The sequence below is a fragment of the Macaca fascicularis genome, chromosome 14, assembly GCF_037993035.2.
Source record: "Macaca fascicularis isolate 582-1 chromosome 14, T2T-MFA8v1.1".
In the NCBI taxonomy this organism is placed as follows: Eukaryota; Metazoa; Chordata; class Mammalia; order Primates; family Cercopithecidae; genus Macaca; species Macaca fascicularis.
This window is the reverse complement of record NC_088388.1, coordinates 68,984,820-68,999,412: the sequence shown is the minus strand read 5'-3', so window position 1 is coordinate 68,999,412 and position 14,593 is coordinate 68,984,820. Positions and strand designations below refer to the sequence as shown.

The window sequence follows — 14,593 nt, the reverse complement described above, 5'->3', positions numbered from 1 at the left end:
GGCCCCCATTTTAGTATCAAATGAAATCAATAACGGGCCCCCATAAGTCATTTTAAAATACAATTATCATGGTTGCATTCTTAAAGACTCGGATGTCAGGCTTACTGTGGAGAAAATGGAGGATCCCCCCAATACCCACGGGTTGCTAGGCATATTGGCCACATTCGAACCAGCTTCCTTTCATGGAGGAAATAGTCATTGTGTAGGAATGGAAGAAGTCTTGGGGCAGCTGTGGATTTCTGGCCGGGCCTATCCCCAGTGTTATCCAAAGGCTTCTGGACTGACCCCAGCCTCCGACTGCCCCAGTGGGGTGTCAGCAACAGGATCTATAACTTTCTCATTGTAAATTTCTCTTTTCCTGTCTGTGATCATCATATCTCTTATCCTGTCTGTGTATGCATTGTACAGAAAGTTTTACCATTCAGGGAAGTAATCTTGTTTGGCAAGATCGGGGAATGTCTTAATAACTGGGGAGATAGCTCACAGGAAGGCGTCTTTGTGATTTTATAGAAACAGAGGATTTCCCCCTCCACGGTGAGTGTCACTCTCTGCCCTTGGACTGAAGAGCACATGGCATTTCCAGGTCTCTCACTGCCCTTGGTCTGGAGAGCACATGGCATGTAAAGGTCACTCTGCCCTTGGTCCAGAGAGCATATGTCATATCAAGGTCAACACTGCCACCTAGTAGAATAGGGATCCTCTCCTCGAGTCATCTGTGAATGTGAAACTTTCCTCATGTGTTTTTATTTAAAGGATTCCATTCCAGAACTGTCTATTATCACTTGCCCCTCAAAAAAAAATTATTCATGTATTTTATTCAATGTTATAGTTGCTTATGGTATAAAGCTATGTTCATTTACCATTATAACCCTCTTTCTTTATTAATAAATTTTGTTACTTCCTTGCTGATGCATTAAAGGTAAAAGTTACCTAATATATTTTGTTTGAGCTGTGAGTTGAAAATATCCCATAACGCCCTTTTACCATAACTAGTGTCTGCATTCAGGCACTCACAGTGAAAATATATGAGATTTGTGGTTTCAAGCCTGAGTTGTCTGTGGTTAGAGCTAAAATGAGAGAATGCTTTTCAAGTTTTTTTTTTTGTTTTTTTGTTTTTTTGGTTTTTTTTTCCTGTTTTTCAGAAGATCTGACTCACAGATGATACATACAAGAGTTGAAGCAAGTCTGGGATAAGGGTGAGGTCCAGAAGAGCATCAGTGACTCCTGGATTCAAACTCCACAGACTCTTTGGGTGAAAAGGGTTATCTGTATTTCTTGGAGAATGTGTGCTCCAAAGGCAGTTCCATCTTGCCCAGTGAAATTAAGATGTCAACCAATTTTTTGGAAAACAAAAGATGATTTATATTGTGAGGAATCCAAAAGAGACAGATGAACTCTGAGTAAATTTACAGAAATTACCATCTTGAATTATATGATTACCAGTGCACTTATGACACAAAACCGGATTGGGGATGCAGAGTGGAAAATGTAAAGGTGTTTCAGGCACTTCTTTTTCTTCTTTACTCCAAGTCCTACCTTTATTCTATTTCAGCACATTATTTTGTGTATTCCCCGCTTTTCTGATTTTTTTTCACTTGCTCTAGAGAAATTCTCCTTGTAAACACACCCATGTTGATATGTATCAACGGTTTCCTTAGTGTTACATGGTCCATTTGAAAGTGCCAGTATTCACCACATACACACTATTGTTCTAAAACTGAGTTGGGTTCACTGGGAAAGAAAGTATAGAACAAATTAAAAGTGAGAATGTAGATGCAGTTGGAGAAAATTTGGTATCACTCTCATCTTTAAGATGTAATAGTATTAATATTAATAATAATTTGTAGTAGTAGTAATAAAATAACTGATATAGTTGTCTACAGTGATTCTGAACATTTTACATGCAGTATACTACTTAATCTTTACAGTAGCCTTAAATTATGTCCTATTTGTATCCATATTTTATGGATAAGAAAATTGCTGCACATTAGCAGTTAAGAGTCCATCAAAAGACATACACTAGTAAGTGATGGTGCCAGGTATTAGATCGGTCAGAGACTGTCCTCTACTATGCTGTACTCCTTTTATTTGGGTATAGTTATTCTTCCTGGGAATAATGTGAATATCCTCTGAAATTAAAGAAACAAGTCTGTAGCCTCTTTTATAGATTTGATTGTAATATAAATATAAGAACCTAATTTTATGCACATCACATGACACTAACATTATTTTGAATAAGCGATATGGAGGCATTAGTGTTTGAGAGGAATTAAGATATTTTATGGCAATTACCCTGTTGATTGAAAGACACTTTTCTCTGATATCATTAAATCTGCACTTGGTTTCACATAAATTCCATGTAATTTACCAGGTTATGTTGTGAGCTACAGAGAACTAGTTTTGTGAAATTTCGACTATAAAAATTTTGCCACATTTAGCTCACATAGACATTTTTAGCAAATAAATAGGGATTAAAGTTTGATTCAAAAGGAATATAAGCTAACCAGATCCAAATCCTCTGTGATGTTTACCGTGACAGAAAATATCATCTCAATTTTCAAAACTATTTCTTTGCCAGTGACCATCCTGCCACAGGTGAAATTTTGGATATCTTGGGGTACAGAGAAAAATCATGGCCTTCTTTCCACATATTATTTTCTGAAACTAAAGTTAAGCTTATTTCCTTGAGAGATCTTGTTGAGAAAGAGTACATGAAAAACAGAGCTGTAAACCTTCATTCAGATAAGATTAAGAGATTTTTGGGGAAGTATTTCTGTAACTTACTAAGCCATTTGTTGATTCCTTTTTCTTGTTACATTTTGTTATTAGGGAAATATAGAATACATTTAGAAGAAAATAAAAACATTTCTAAGTTTATCTAGTTCAAATATCTTATAAAATTTGGGAAAATACTATGAAGTAAGCTACTGTTAATGTCCCTTCATGGGAAAGCTTTTAAAGTAAAAAGTTCATCTTTAAAAATCAGGGGTCTCACCCAGGTGCAGTGGCTCATGAGTAAAATCTAAGTATTTTGGAAATCCTGGAGGAGGCAGGAGGATTGCTTGAGACTAGGAGTTCGAGATCAGTCTGGGAAATATAGAGACATTCTGTCTCCACAGGAGACAGAAATATCTCTTGATCCCAGATATTCAATGCTGCATTGAGCTATGACTACTCCACTGCACTTCAGCCTTAGCCACAGAGTGAGACCTTGTCTCTTTAACAAAGTACAAGTGCTAGACTTTACTCTTTTCTTCACTGTTTTTATGTTTATTATAAATTATAATTTCATATACATTAATAAAATTAAAGATTCAAATTTAGAACAACAGAAAAGTAAAAGAAAAAACTTTTAATTTTTTTCAACTGATACCTAATTTGACAAATATCTATCACATTTCTACCATGTTTCAAAAAATTGCTGGAAGCAAAATATACAACAGTGAACAAAATGACACTTCCCCTGTAGGAAACATAGATGAATATGGAAACATATACATGCAAGTTCTATATAAAATAATAAATATTATAAGGCTAGAATTGTAGTTAATTGTTAAGATAATGTAGGTGATGAGCCCATTATTCTAATTCATTAGACTTGGAATGAGCACAGGTTGGAAAATATATTCTGGTTATACTAACACTTAGGGTGACAACTCAAAAGTTTTTCTAGTTACTAGAAGATTTCGCATCATTCTGAATCTCTGAGAAGCCATAAAATATTTGTATTATTGCTATAATAGTGTATTTTAGGGAACGAACTCAAAAGAGATAGAAGATTTAGAATAGTATTTATTTTAATGATTCCCCATCTAACCTAAATAAGGGATTTCAGAGTGAACATGTGTGATGATTTAATATTTGGGTAGCAATGACATACTTACCTTCAAAAATATTTCATTAATTTATATCCACATTAAAATACATATAAGTACCTCTCTGTAGAATCTTACAACTTCAGCAATAATGGATATTGATAATTACATATATTTTTCCAACTGTAAACAAAATATGCAATAATTTTGACCTATGTTTAAAAAGTTTTTGTTGTTCAATTTTAAATGAAGTTGAGCCTCTTTAATATATATCAACAATTTGAATTTCTTTTCTAAGTACAGACAATTTATATCTTGCATTGTTCCAGTGGGTTTATTTTTTCTCTTACCATGTTGATTTATATAATGCATTCCCTATGTAAATTAATTCTTGTCAAGTGTTAAATTTTAAATATTTTAATAGTTTGATATTCCTCATAACTGGAGTGTATGTGGTCAATGTATTTATCCTCACTTTATAAATTCTTGTTTTCTGTCCTCATGTAGAAGGCATAGCTTATTCAAAAATACTTTTTTTAAACAACAGTAGTTCCTTAATTTCAAAGTTCAATTTTTACACATATAATATTCATCTAGTTACAGCTTATTTTGGAATATTGGAATATTTGTATTTGGGTTAAGAAATTAGGCATACATTTAGCTTTAAATTTTCCCAGATGGCTATTACATAATACATATTTTTCCAAATAATAGAAAATATCACTTAATATCACTAAATGTTTCACTATGACTTCTATGTATCTACTGTTCTGTACTTCATGTTCTGTTACAGCGAAATATTTGTGGATTCTTCTTTCACCTACTTTACTATATAAAATAATATTGCTTTATAATACGTTTTAGTATTCTTAAAATCTAGTCCAACATATTACCTATAAAGTACTTTAAAAATTTTTCTTGTTTCTCTGACTTTTAACCTTCCCTAGGAAGCTATAAACATTTGGCTAGGTTAAACCTATTGTCATTTGTTTAATTACAGCTCAGCTATGGAGTTGTTTTAGGACAGCAAATCTAGTTAGAGTGAGGAAAGTGTTTCTGTTCTCTCAAGTGTCTGCTCTTACCAGCCCCTGTCAGGGTGTTAACAATTTCTACATGTGTTACACATAATTGTGCTCACAGTTGCTACATTTTTGCATAGGATGTGTCATGCTATCTTACTTTCAAATAGTGTTTTTACTGTAAAGAAAAATCTTATTTTAAAAATGTATTCCTTGCTGAATGCTTATAATTTTAACAGATTATTAGAAAAAGCTATTAAATTTTACACATTTATAGTGTTTTCAGTAAATAATTACATTTCGTCCATTGCATTCTTCTACAATATATATCTTAATTTTCTTAATTTATTTTATTGATTAATAAGTATAATATTACAGTATTATGCTGTTCTTATTTTTTACTCTTTTGTACTTATAGAAAATAAAAACAAAAATGTATGTGAAAAACATTTTTATAAACAAAACAGTCATTGCTGTTTTAAACTCCACTTCTTTTACTATAAGTTAGATGGAGTGAAAACTATTTCCCTAATTGGATTATGGATGATGGTTCTACTCATTTCACAAACTGAATAAGCATATCAACCATAGATCTTTGGCCAGACACATTTATGTCATAGCTTTATTTACATTGTGGAAATGGCTTCCAGGTTTCTAATCATTTGACTAATTTTTCTTACTTTCCAAGTTACTCTGGACAATTTACTTTTTGGTAAACAATTAAATGCATTTTAGTTAGAAATTGAAAAAGTGCTAATGTTGTAACCCGAATGCCGTATTACCCTTGAGGTGGAATTTTTTAAATCAGTCTACTGTACAAATTATTATTTGTTCAAGCCTTAAATTTTCAAAACATAAGTGAGGACCCAAATAATCTAATAACAACCCTACATTTTCCTTGAGTAAAATAGTTAATAAAATCTTCTTATATCTCCATCTTGTAAATTTTTCTGATTTGTATTAGGATTTAAGAGTTATCAGTTTATGTATTTTTGTATTTGTTGCCAGCCAGCTTACCTCATAGACATCTGTGTGCCTTAATATATTTCACATTTATGTCAAAACCAGCACAGCCCCTTCAAGATAAATGCTATGAAGATTAGTCATGGGATTAATGAGTCAAAACATATGTTTTAGAAAAGGGGAGGCAAATATAAGTAAGAATATCTGGAATTTTTTTTTCAGGAGGTTTACCAAGTTTCTTCTCAGAAATTTATGGCAATTTCACGAAGGAATCAAGATTCGCTTTATCTAGTAGCATATATGTTAATTTTTTCGGGGATTTTTTGGGGGGATGAGGATAAGGATGCTGGAGATTACTTTTTGCTGGAGATAAAATAGTTAACAAAACCTTCTCTATTTGAAGGTCCTTATGAGGCTTTATTATTTTCCGAATTACTAGCATTGTTATTTTCTTTTTTTTATTTTTTATTTTTTTTATTTTTATTTTTTATTATTATTATACTTTAAGTTCCAGGGTACATGTGCATAACGTGCAGGTTTGTTACATATGTATACATGTGCCATGTTGCTGTGCTGCACCCATCAACTCGTCAGCACCCATCAACTCGTCATTTACATCAGGTATAACTCCCAATGGAATCCCTCCCCCCTCCCCCCTCCCCCCTCCCCCCTCCCCCCTCCCCCCTCCCCATGATAGGCCCCGGTGTGTGATGTTCCCCTTCCCGAGTCCAAGTGACCTCATTGTTCAGTTCCCACCTATGAGTGAGAACATGCGGTGTTTGGTTTTCTGTGCTTGTGATAGTTTGCTAAGAATGATGGTTTCCAGCTGCATCCATGTCCCTACAAATGACACAAACTCATCCTTTTTTATGGCTGCATAGTATTCCATGGTGTATATGTGCCACATTTTCTTAATCCAGTCTGTCACTGATGGACATTTGGGTTGATTCCAAGTCTTTGCTATTGTGAATAGTGCTGCAATAAACATACGTGTGCATGTGTCTTTATAGCAGCATGATTCATAATCCTTTGGGTATATACCCAGTAATGGGATGGCTGGGTCATATGGTACATCTAGTTCTAGATCTTTGAGGAATCGCCATACTGTTTTCCATAATGGTTGAACTAGTTTACAATCCCACCAACAGTGTAAAAGTGTTCCTATTTCTCCACATCCTCTCCAGCACCTGTTGTTTCCTGACTTTTTAATGATCGCCATTCTAACTTGTGTGAGATGGTATCTCATTGTGGTTTTGATTTGCATTTCTCTGATGGCCAGTGATGATGAGCATTTTTTCATGTGTCTGTTGGCTGTATGAATGTCTTCTTTTGAGAAATGTCTGTTCATATCCTTTGCCCACTTTTTGATGGGGTTGTTTGTTTTTTTCTTGTAAATTTGTTTGAGTTCTTTGTAGGTTCTGGATATTAGCCCTTTGTCAGATGAGTAGATTGCAAAAATTTTCTCCCATTCTATAGGTTGCCTGTTCACTCTGATGGTAGTTTCTTTTGCTGTGCAGAAGCTCTTTAGTTTAATGAGATCCCATTTGTCAATTTTGGCTTTTGCTGCCGTTGCTTTTGGTGTTTTAGACATGAAGTCTTTGCCCATGACTATGTGCTGAATGGTACTACCTAGGTTTTCTTCTAGGATTTTTATGGTATTAGGTCTAACATTTAAGTGTCTAATCCATCTTGAATTAATTTTCATAGAAGGAGTAAGGAAAGGATCCAGTTTCAGCTTTCTACTTACGGCTAGCCAATTTTCCCAGCACCATTTATTAAATAGGGAATCCTTTCCCGATTTCTTGTTTTTCTCAGGTTTGTCAAAGATCAGATGGCTGTAGATGTGTGGTATTATTTCTGAGGACTCTGTTCCGTTCCATTGGTCTATATCTCTGTTTTGGTACCAGTACCATGCTGTTTTGGTTACTGTAGCCTTGTAGTATAGTTTGAAGTCAGGTAGCCTGATGCCTCCAGCTTTGTTCTTTTGACTTAGGATTGTCTTGGCAATGCGGGCTCGTTTTTGGTTCCATATGAACTTTAAAGCAGTTTTTTCCAATTCTGTGAAGAAACTCATTGGTAGCTTGATGGGGATGGCATTGAATCTATAAATTACCTTGGGCAGTATGGCCATTTTCATTATATTGATTCTTCCTATCCATGAGCACGGTATGTTCTTCCATTTGTTTGTGTCCTCTTTCATTTCACTGAGCAGTGGTTTGTAGTTCTCCTTGAAGAAGTTCTTTACATCCCTTGTAAGTTGCATTCCTAGGTATTTTATTCTCTTTGAAGCAATTGCGAATGGAAGTTCATTCATGATTTGGCTCTCTGTTTGTCTGTTACTGGTGTATGAGAATGCTTGTGATTTTTGCACATTAATTTTGTATCCTGAGACTTTGCTGAAGTTGCTTATCAGCTTAAGGAAATTTTGGGCTGAGACAATGGGGTTTTCTAAATATACAATCATGTCATCTGCAAAAAGGGACAATTTGACTTCTTCTTTTCCTAACTGAATACCCTTGATTTCTTTCTCTTGCCTGATTGCCCTAGCCAGAACTTCCAACACTATGTTGAATAGGAGTGGTGAGAGAGGGCATCCCTGTCTTGTGCCAGTTTTCAAAGGGAATGCTTCCAGTTTTTGCCCATTCAGTATGATATTGGCTGTCGGTTTGTCATAAATAGATCTTATTATTTTGAGGTACGTTCCATCAATACCGAATTTATTGAGCGTTTTTAGCATGAAGGGCTGTTGAATTTTGTCAAAAGCCTTTTCTGCATCTATTGAGATAATCATGTGGTTCTTGTCTTTGGTTCTGCTTATATGCTGGATTATGTTTATTGATTTGCGAATGTTGAACCAGCCTTGCATCCCAGGGATGAAGCCCACTTGATCATGGTGGATAAGCTTTTTGAAGTGTTGCTGAATCCAGTTTGCCAGTATTTTATTGAGGCTTTTTGCATCTATGTTCATCAGGGATATTGGTCTAAAATTCTCTTTTTTCGTTGTGTCTCTGCCAGGCTTTGGTATCAGGATGATGTTGGCCTCATAAAATGAGTTAGGGAGGATTCCCTCTTTTTCTATTGATTGGAATAGTTTCAGAAGGAATGGTACCAACTCCTCCTTGTACCTCTGGTAGAATTCAGCTGTGAATCCATCGGGTCCTGGACTTTTTTTGGTTGGTAGGCTATTAATTATTGCCTCAATTTCAGAGCCTGCTATTGGTCTATTCAGGGATTCAACTTCTTCCTGGTTTAGTCTTGGAAGAGTGTAAGTGTCCAGGAAATTATCCATTTCTTCTAGATTTTCCAGTTTATTTGCATAGAGGTGTTTATAGTATTCTCTGATGGTAGTTTGTATTTCTGTGGGGTCGGTGGTGATATCCCCTTTATCATTTTTTATTGCGTCGATTTGATTCTTCTCTCTTTTCTTCTTTATTAGTCTTGCTAGTGGTCTGTCAATTTTGTTGATCTTTTCAAAAAACCAACTCCTGGATTCATTGATTTTTTGGAGGGTTTTTTGTGTCTCTATCTCCTTCAGTTCTGCTCTGATCTTAGTTATTTCTTGCCTTCTGCTAGCTTTCGAATGTGTTTGCTCTTGCTTCTCTAGTTCTTTTAATTGCGATATTAGAGTGTCAATTTTAGATCTTTCCTGCTTTCTCTTGTGGGCATTTAGTGCTATAAATTTCCCTCTACACACTGCTTTAAATGTATCCCAGAGATTCTGGTATGTTGTATCTTTGTTCTCATTGGTTTCAAAGAACATCTTTATTTCTGCCTTCATTTCGTTATGTACCCAGTAGTCATTCAGGAGCAGGTTGTTCAGTTTCCATGTAGTTGAGCGGTTTTGATTGAGTTTCTTAGTCTTGAGTTCTAGTTTGATTGCACTGTGGTCTGAGAGACAGTTTGTTATAATTTCTGTTCTTGTACATTTGCTGAGGAGTGCTTTACTTCTAATTATGTGGTCAATTTTGGAGTAAGTGCGATGTGGTGCTGAGAAGAATGTATAATCTGTTGATTTGGGGTGGAGAGTTCCATAGATGTCTATTAGGTCTGCTTGCTGCAGAGATGAGTTCAATTCCTGGATATCCTTGTTGACTTTCTGTCTCGTTGATCTGTCTAATGTTGACAGTGGAGTGTTGAAGTCTCCCATTATTATTGTATTGGAGTCTAAGTCTCTTTGTAAGTCTCTAAGGACTTGCTTTATGAATCTGGGTGCTCCTGTATTGGGTGCATATATATTTAGGATAGTTAGCTCTTCCTGTTGAATTGATCCCTTTACCATTATGTAATGGCCTTCTTTGTCTCTTTTGATCTTTGATGGTTTAAAGTCTGTTTTATCAGAGACTAGTATTGCAACCCCTGCTTTTTTTTGTTCTCCATTTGCTTGGTAAATCTTCCTCCATCCCTTTATTTTGAGCCTATGTGTGTCTCTGCATGTCAGATGGGTCTCCTGAATACAGCAGACTGATGGGTCTTGACTCTTTATCCAGTTTGCCAGTCTGTGTCTTTTAATTGGAGCATTTAGTCCATTTACATTTAAGGTTAATATTGTTATGTGTGAACTTGATCCTGCCATTATGATATTAACTGGTTATTTTGCTCGTTAGTTGATGCAGTTTCTTCCTAGCCTTGATGGTCTTTACATTTTGGCATGTTTTTGCAATGGCTGGTACCGGTTGTTTCTTTCCATGTTTAGTGCTTCCTTCAGGGTCTCTTGTAAGGCAGGCCTAGTGGTGACAAAATCTCTAAGCATTTGCTTTTCTGTAAAGGATTTTATTTCTCCTTCACTTATGAAACTTATTTGGCTGGATATGAAATTCTGGGTTGAAAATTCTTTTCTTTAAGAATGTTGAATATTGGCCCCCACTCTCTTCTGGCTTGGAGAGTTTCTGCCGAGAGATCTGCTGTTAGTCTGATGGGCTTCCCTTTGTGGGTAACCCGACCTTTCTCTCTGGCTGCCCTTAAGATTTTTTCCTTCCTTTCAACTTTGGTGAATCTGGCAATTATGTGTCTTGGAGTTGCTCTTCTCAAGGAGTATCTTTGTGGCGTTCTCTGTATTTCCTGGATTTGAATGTTGGCCTGCCCTACTAGGTTGGGGAAGTTCTCCTGGATGATATCCTGAAGAGTGTTTTCCAACTTGGTTCCATTTTCCCCCTCACTTTCAGGCACCCCAATCAGACGTAGATTTGGTCTTTTTACATAATCCCATACCTCTTGCAGACTTTGTTCATTTCTTTTTCTTCTTTTTTCTTTTGGTTTCTCTTCTCGCTTCATTTCATTCATTTGATCCTCAATCGCAGATACTCTTCCTTCCAGTTGATCAAGTCGGTTACTGAAGCTTGTGCATTTTTCACGTATTTCTCGTGTCATGGTTTTCATTTCTTTCATTTCGTTTATGACCTTCTCTGCATTAATTATTCTAGCCATCAATTCTTCCACTTTTTTTTCAAGATTTTAGTTTCTGTGCGCTGGTTACGTAATTCCTCCTTTAGCTCTGAGAAGTTTGATGGATTGAAGCCTTCTTCTCTCATCTCGTCAAAGTCATTCTCCGTCAAGCTTTGATCCGTTGCTGGCGATGAGCTGCGCTCCTTTGCCGGGGGAGATGTGCTCTTATATTTTGAATTTCCAGCTTTTCTGCCCTGCTTTTTCCCCATCTTTGTGGTTTTATCTGCCTCTGGTCTTTGATGATGGTGATGTACTGATGGGGTTTTGGTGTAGGTGTCCTTCCTGTTTGATAGTTTTCCTTCTAACAGTCAGGACCCTCAGCTGTAGGTCTGTTGGAGATTGCTTGAGGTCCACTCCAGACCCTGTTTGCCTGGGTATCAGCAGCAGAGGCTGCAGAAGATAGAATATTTCTGAACAGCGAGTGTACCTGTCTGATTCTTGCTTTGGAAGCGTCCTCTCAGGGGGGTACTCCACCCTGTGAAGTGTGGGGTGTCAGACTGCCCCTAGTGGGAGATGTCTCCTAGTTAGGGTACTCAGGGGTCAGGGACCCACTTGAGCAGGCAGTCTGTCCCTTCTCAGATCTCAACCTCCATGTTGGGAGATCCACTGCTCTCTTCAAAGCTGTCAGACAGAGTCATTAGCGTCTGCAGAGGTTTCTGCTGCGTTTGTTATTGTTTACTGTGCCCTGTCCCCAGAGGTGGAGTCTACAGAGACAGGCAGGTTTCCTTGAGCTGCTGTGAGCTCCACCCAGTTCGAGCTTCCCATCGGCTTTGTTTACCTACTTAAGCCTCAGCAATGGCGGGCGCCCCTCCCCCAGCCTCGCTGCTGCCTTGCCGGTAGATCACAGACTGCTGTGCTAGCAATGAGGGAGGCTCCGTGGGTGTGGGACCCTCCCGGCCAGGTGTGGGATATGATCTCCTGGTGTGCCCGTTTGCTTAAAGCTCAGTATTGGGGTGGGAGTTACCCAATTTTCCAGGTGTTGTGCGTCTCAGTTCCCCTGGCTAGGAAAAGGGATTCCCTTCCCCCTTGCGCTTCCCAGGTGAGGCAATGCCTCACCCTGCTTCGGCTCTCGTTCATCCCCGCATTGTTATTTTCTATGATTATTAAGAAATACATGAAATTCTCATATGAAAAAGTCTTGCCTTGCTGATATTTATCAAACCCAGAAAAGATGAGGAGTAACAACTATGCAGATAAGTGGATCATTTACTCTGAACAGTAGAATGATACCAGTTTCTGAAAGACTAGAATTAAGATTGTGATGTTAGTGACTATTTTTGGAAATGTAAAATGTAAAATACAATCTCATTGATATGTGGAATCTAAAAAGGAAAAAAATGTCAAATATATAGAGATAGAGAATAAACCGATAGTAACAAAGGTCAAGGTCAGGGGAAGAAATGGAAAGATGTAAGTCAAAGAATGCAAAGTAGTAAATATGTAGGATCAGCAAGATAACATATTCAATGTACAATATGAGGACTATAGTTAATAATAATGTATTCTATTCATGGTTTTTGCTGAATGCATAAAGTATATCTGCTCTCATCATGGGCTATTGCAGATGGGTAACTATATGAGATTATGTGTATGTGTATTTGTTCTAATACAATAGTTATTTACTACACATATATGTTATAATATCATGTTGTATACTTTAAATATACACAATAAAATTCATTTCTAAAACGATGATGATAAAAGGTCCTCTGCAAAGCAAGTAACAGAGTCATCTGTTCATGGGTTAGTGAGAAGAGTGATAATGTTTTGGAATGGTTCATGAGTGAACTATGAACATAGAGTCTGATGATATCCATTTGAGGTTAGAGACCAATTGTAGATCAATTAATCTATGTTGATCAAGACAATATAAGTGATTAAATTGTGCTTCCTTTGATGGATATAAACTCTGTGTTTAGATGATTTCTTTGTAGATATTTCTTACAAGATAAATGCATATGGACAATTGAAATATTATCTTTTCCTGCACAGAAATTGTAGGCACATGTGATGCATAACTCTACTATTAGAAATTTCAACACTATATGTGAAGGCAAAAACATGGGAAATAAAACCAGGCTTGATCCATATAATTCTTACAGTCAATGCCATATTGTATAAAGTCTTATTTCTTTGTTGTCTTATTTTTACCTTCCTTATATAAACGTATTTCTTTCCCTAACCTGCCATACTGTTCCATATCGAAGACACTTACCCCTGTTTGATTTAAAGTGTTTTACTTTCTCTTCAAGAAGAACCACCTCTGAATTCTGACACGGATCTGTTGTGTCTTCACACTATAGATGATGGGGTTCATGAGAGGTGGGAAGATGATGTAGATGTTGCCCATGAGGACCTGGACCACAGGAGAGAGGTGCTTCCCAAAGTGATGCACCATGGTGAGGCCAATGATTGGGATGTAGAAGACCAGGACAGCACAGACATGAGAAACACAGGTCTGCAAGGGCTTCAGTCGCTCTTCTCGGGATGCAATAGCCAAGACAGATTGCAGGATCAGCATGTACGATATGATAATTAACACAGAATCAAACAAAAGCGTACAAATCACCAGAGCCAAGGCATAGAAGCTGTTGAAGCGGATGTCAGAGCAGGCTAGTCTCAGCAGATCTTGGTGAAGGCAGAAAGAGTGAGAAAGGACATGGGAATGGCAGTAATGAAAAAGCTTTAGGCGGATTATGGGTGCCATGATGAACGCAAAACTCCTAATTAAAATTCCCAGCCCAATTTTGATGATCCTGACATTGGTGAGTATAGATGTATACCTTAGAGGGTTACAGATAGCTGTAAAATGATCAAAGGCCATGGCGAGGAGGACTCCAGACTCCATAATTGATAGACCATGACTGAAGAAGGTTTGAGCAATACAGGCATCCAGACTAATCTCCTGGCTGAGACCCCATAAAATTCCCAATACTGTGTGTACTGTACACAGCCCCATGCACAGGTCAGTGAGACCCAGCATGGCCAGGAAGTAGAACATGGGCTCACGCAGGCTCGGCTCTGTATGAATCACACGCAGCACCAGGCAGTTCCCTGAAAGTACCATCATGTAAATACAGGAGAAGGGAACAGAGAGCCAGGGATATTCTCCTTCTAGGCCGGGGAAGCCTGTTAGGAGAAAGGTTGAGGAGTTGGTATTGTGAGCAGAAAAAGCATGCATTTCAAATTCAAAGTGTTATTTCTATGGCTCGAAAATTATTTCCATTTGGTAGATCACTTTCATACAACTCCTTTTTCTTCTTACAGGACAGATTTGAGCAAAGATGAGGGATCATATAATATGAAGTTCTCTAGATTAGTTTACAAAGCCACATTTACTGATGTTCACATCCT

At 37.1% G+C, this 14,593-nt stretch overlaps 1 protein-coding gene across 1 annotated transcript; it reads right to left on the bottom strand.

Annotated features, from left to right (window-relative positions):
- Positions 1-13,475: 13,475 nt before the first annotated feature.
- Positions 13,476-14,393, bottom strand: LOC102131009 (olfactory receptor 51V1-like). Its single transcript, XM_015444785.3, has one exon. The coding sequence runs from the start codon at positions 14,307-14,309 to the stop codon at positions 13,476-13,478; it is 834 nt and encodes a 277-aa protein (XP_015300271.2). The 5' UTR covers positions 14,310-14,393.
- Between the last annotated feature and the right edge of the window lie 200 nt (positions 14,394-14,593).

Bases quoted from the DNA above. Each gene is read 5' to 3' on its own strand.
- LOC102131009 (XM_015444785.3), bottom strand. From the start codon at position 14,309: ATGATGGTACTTTCAGGGAACTGCCTGGTGCTGCGTGTGATTCATACA.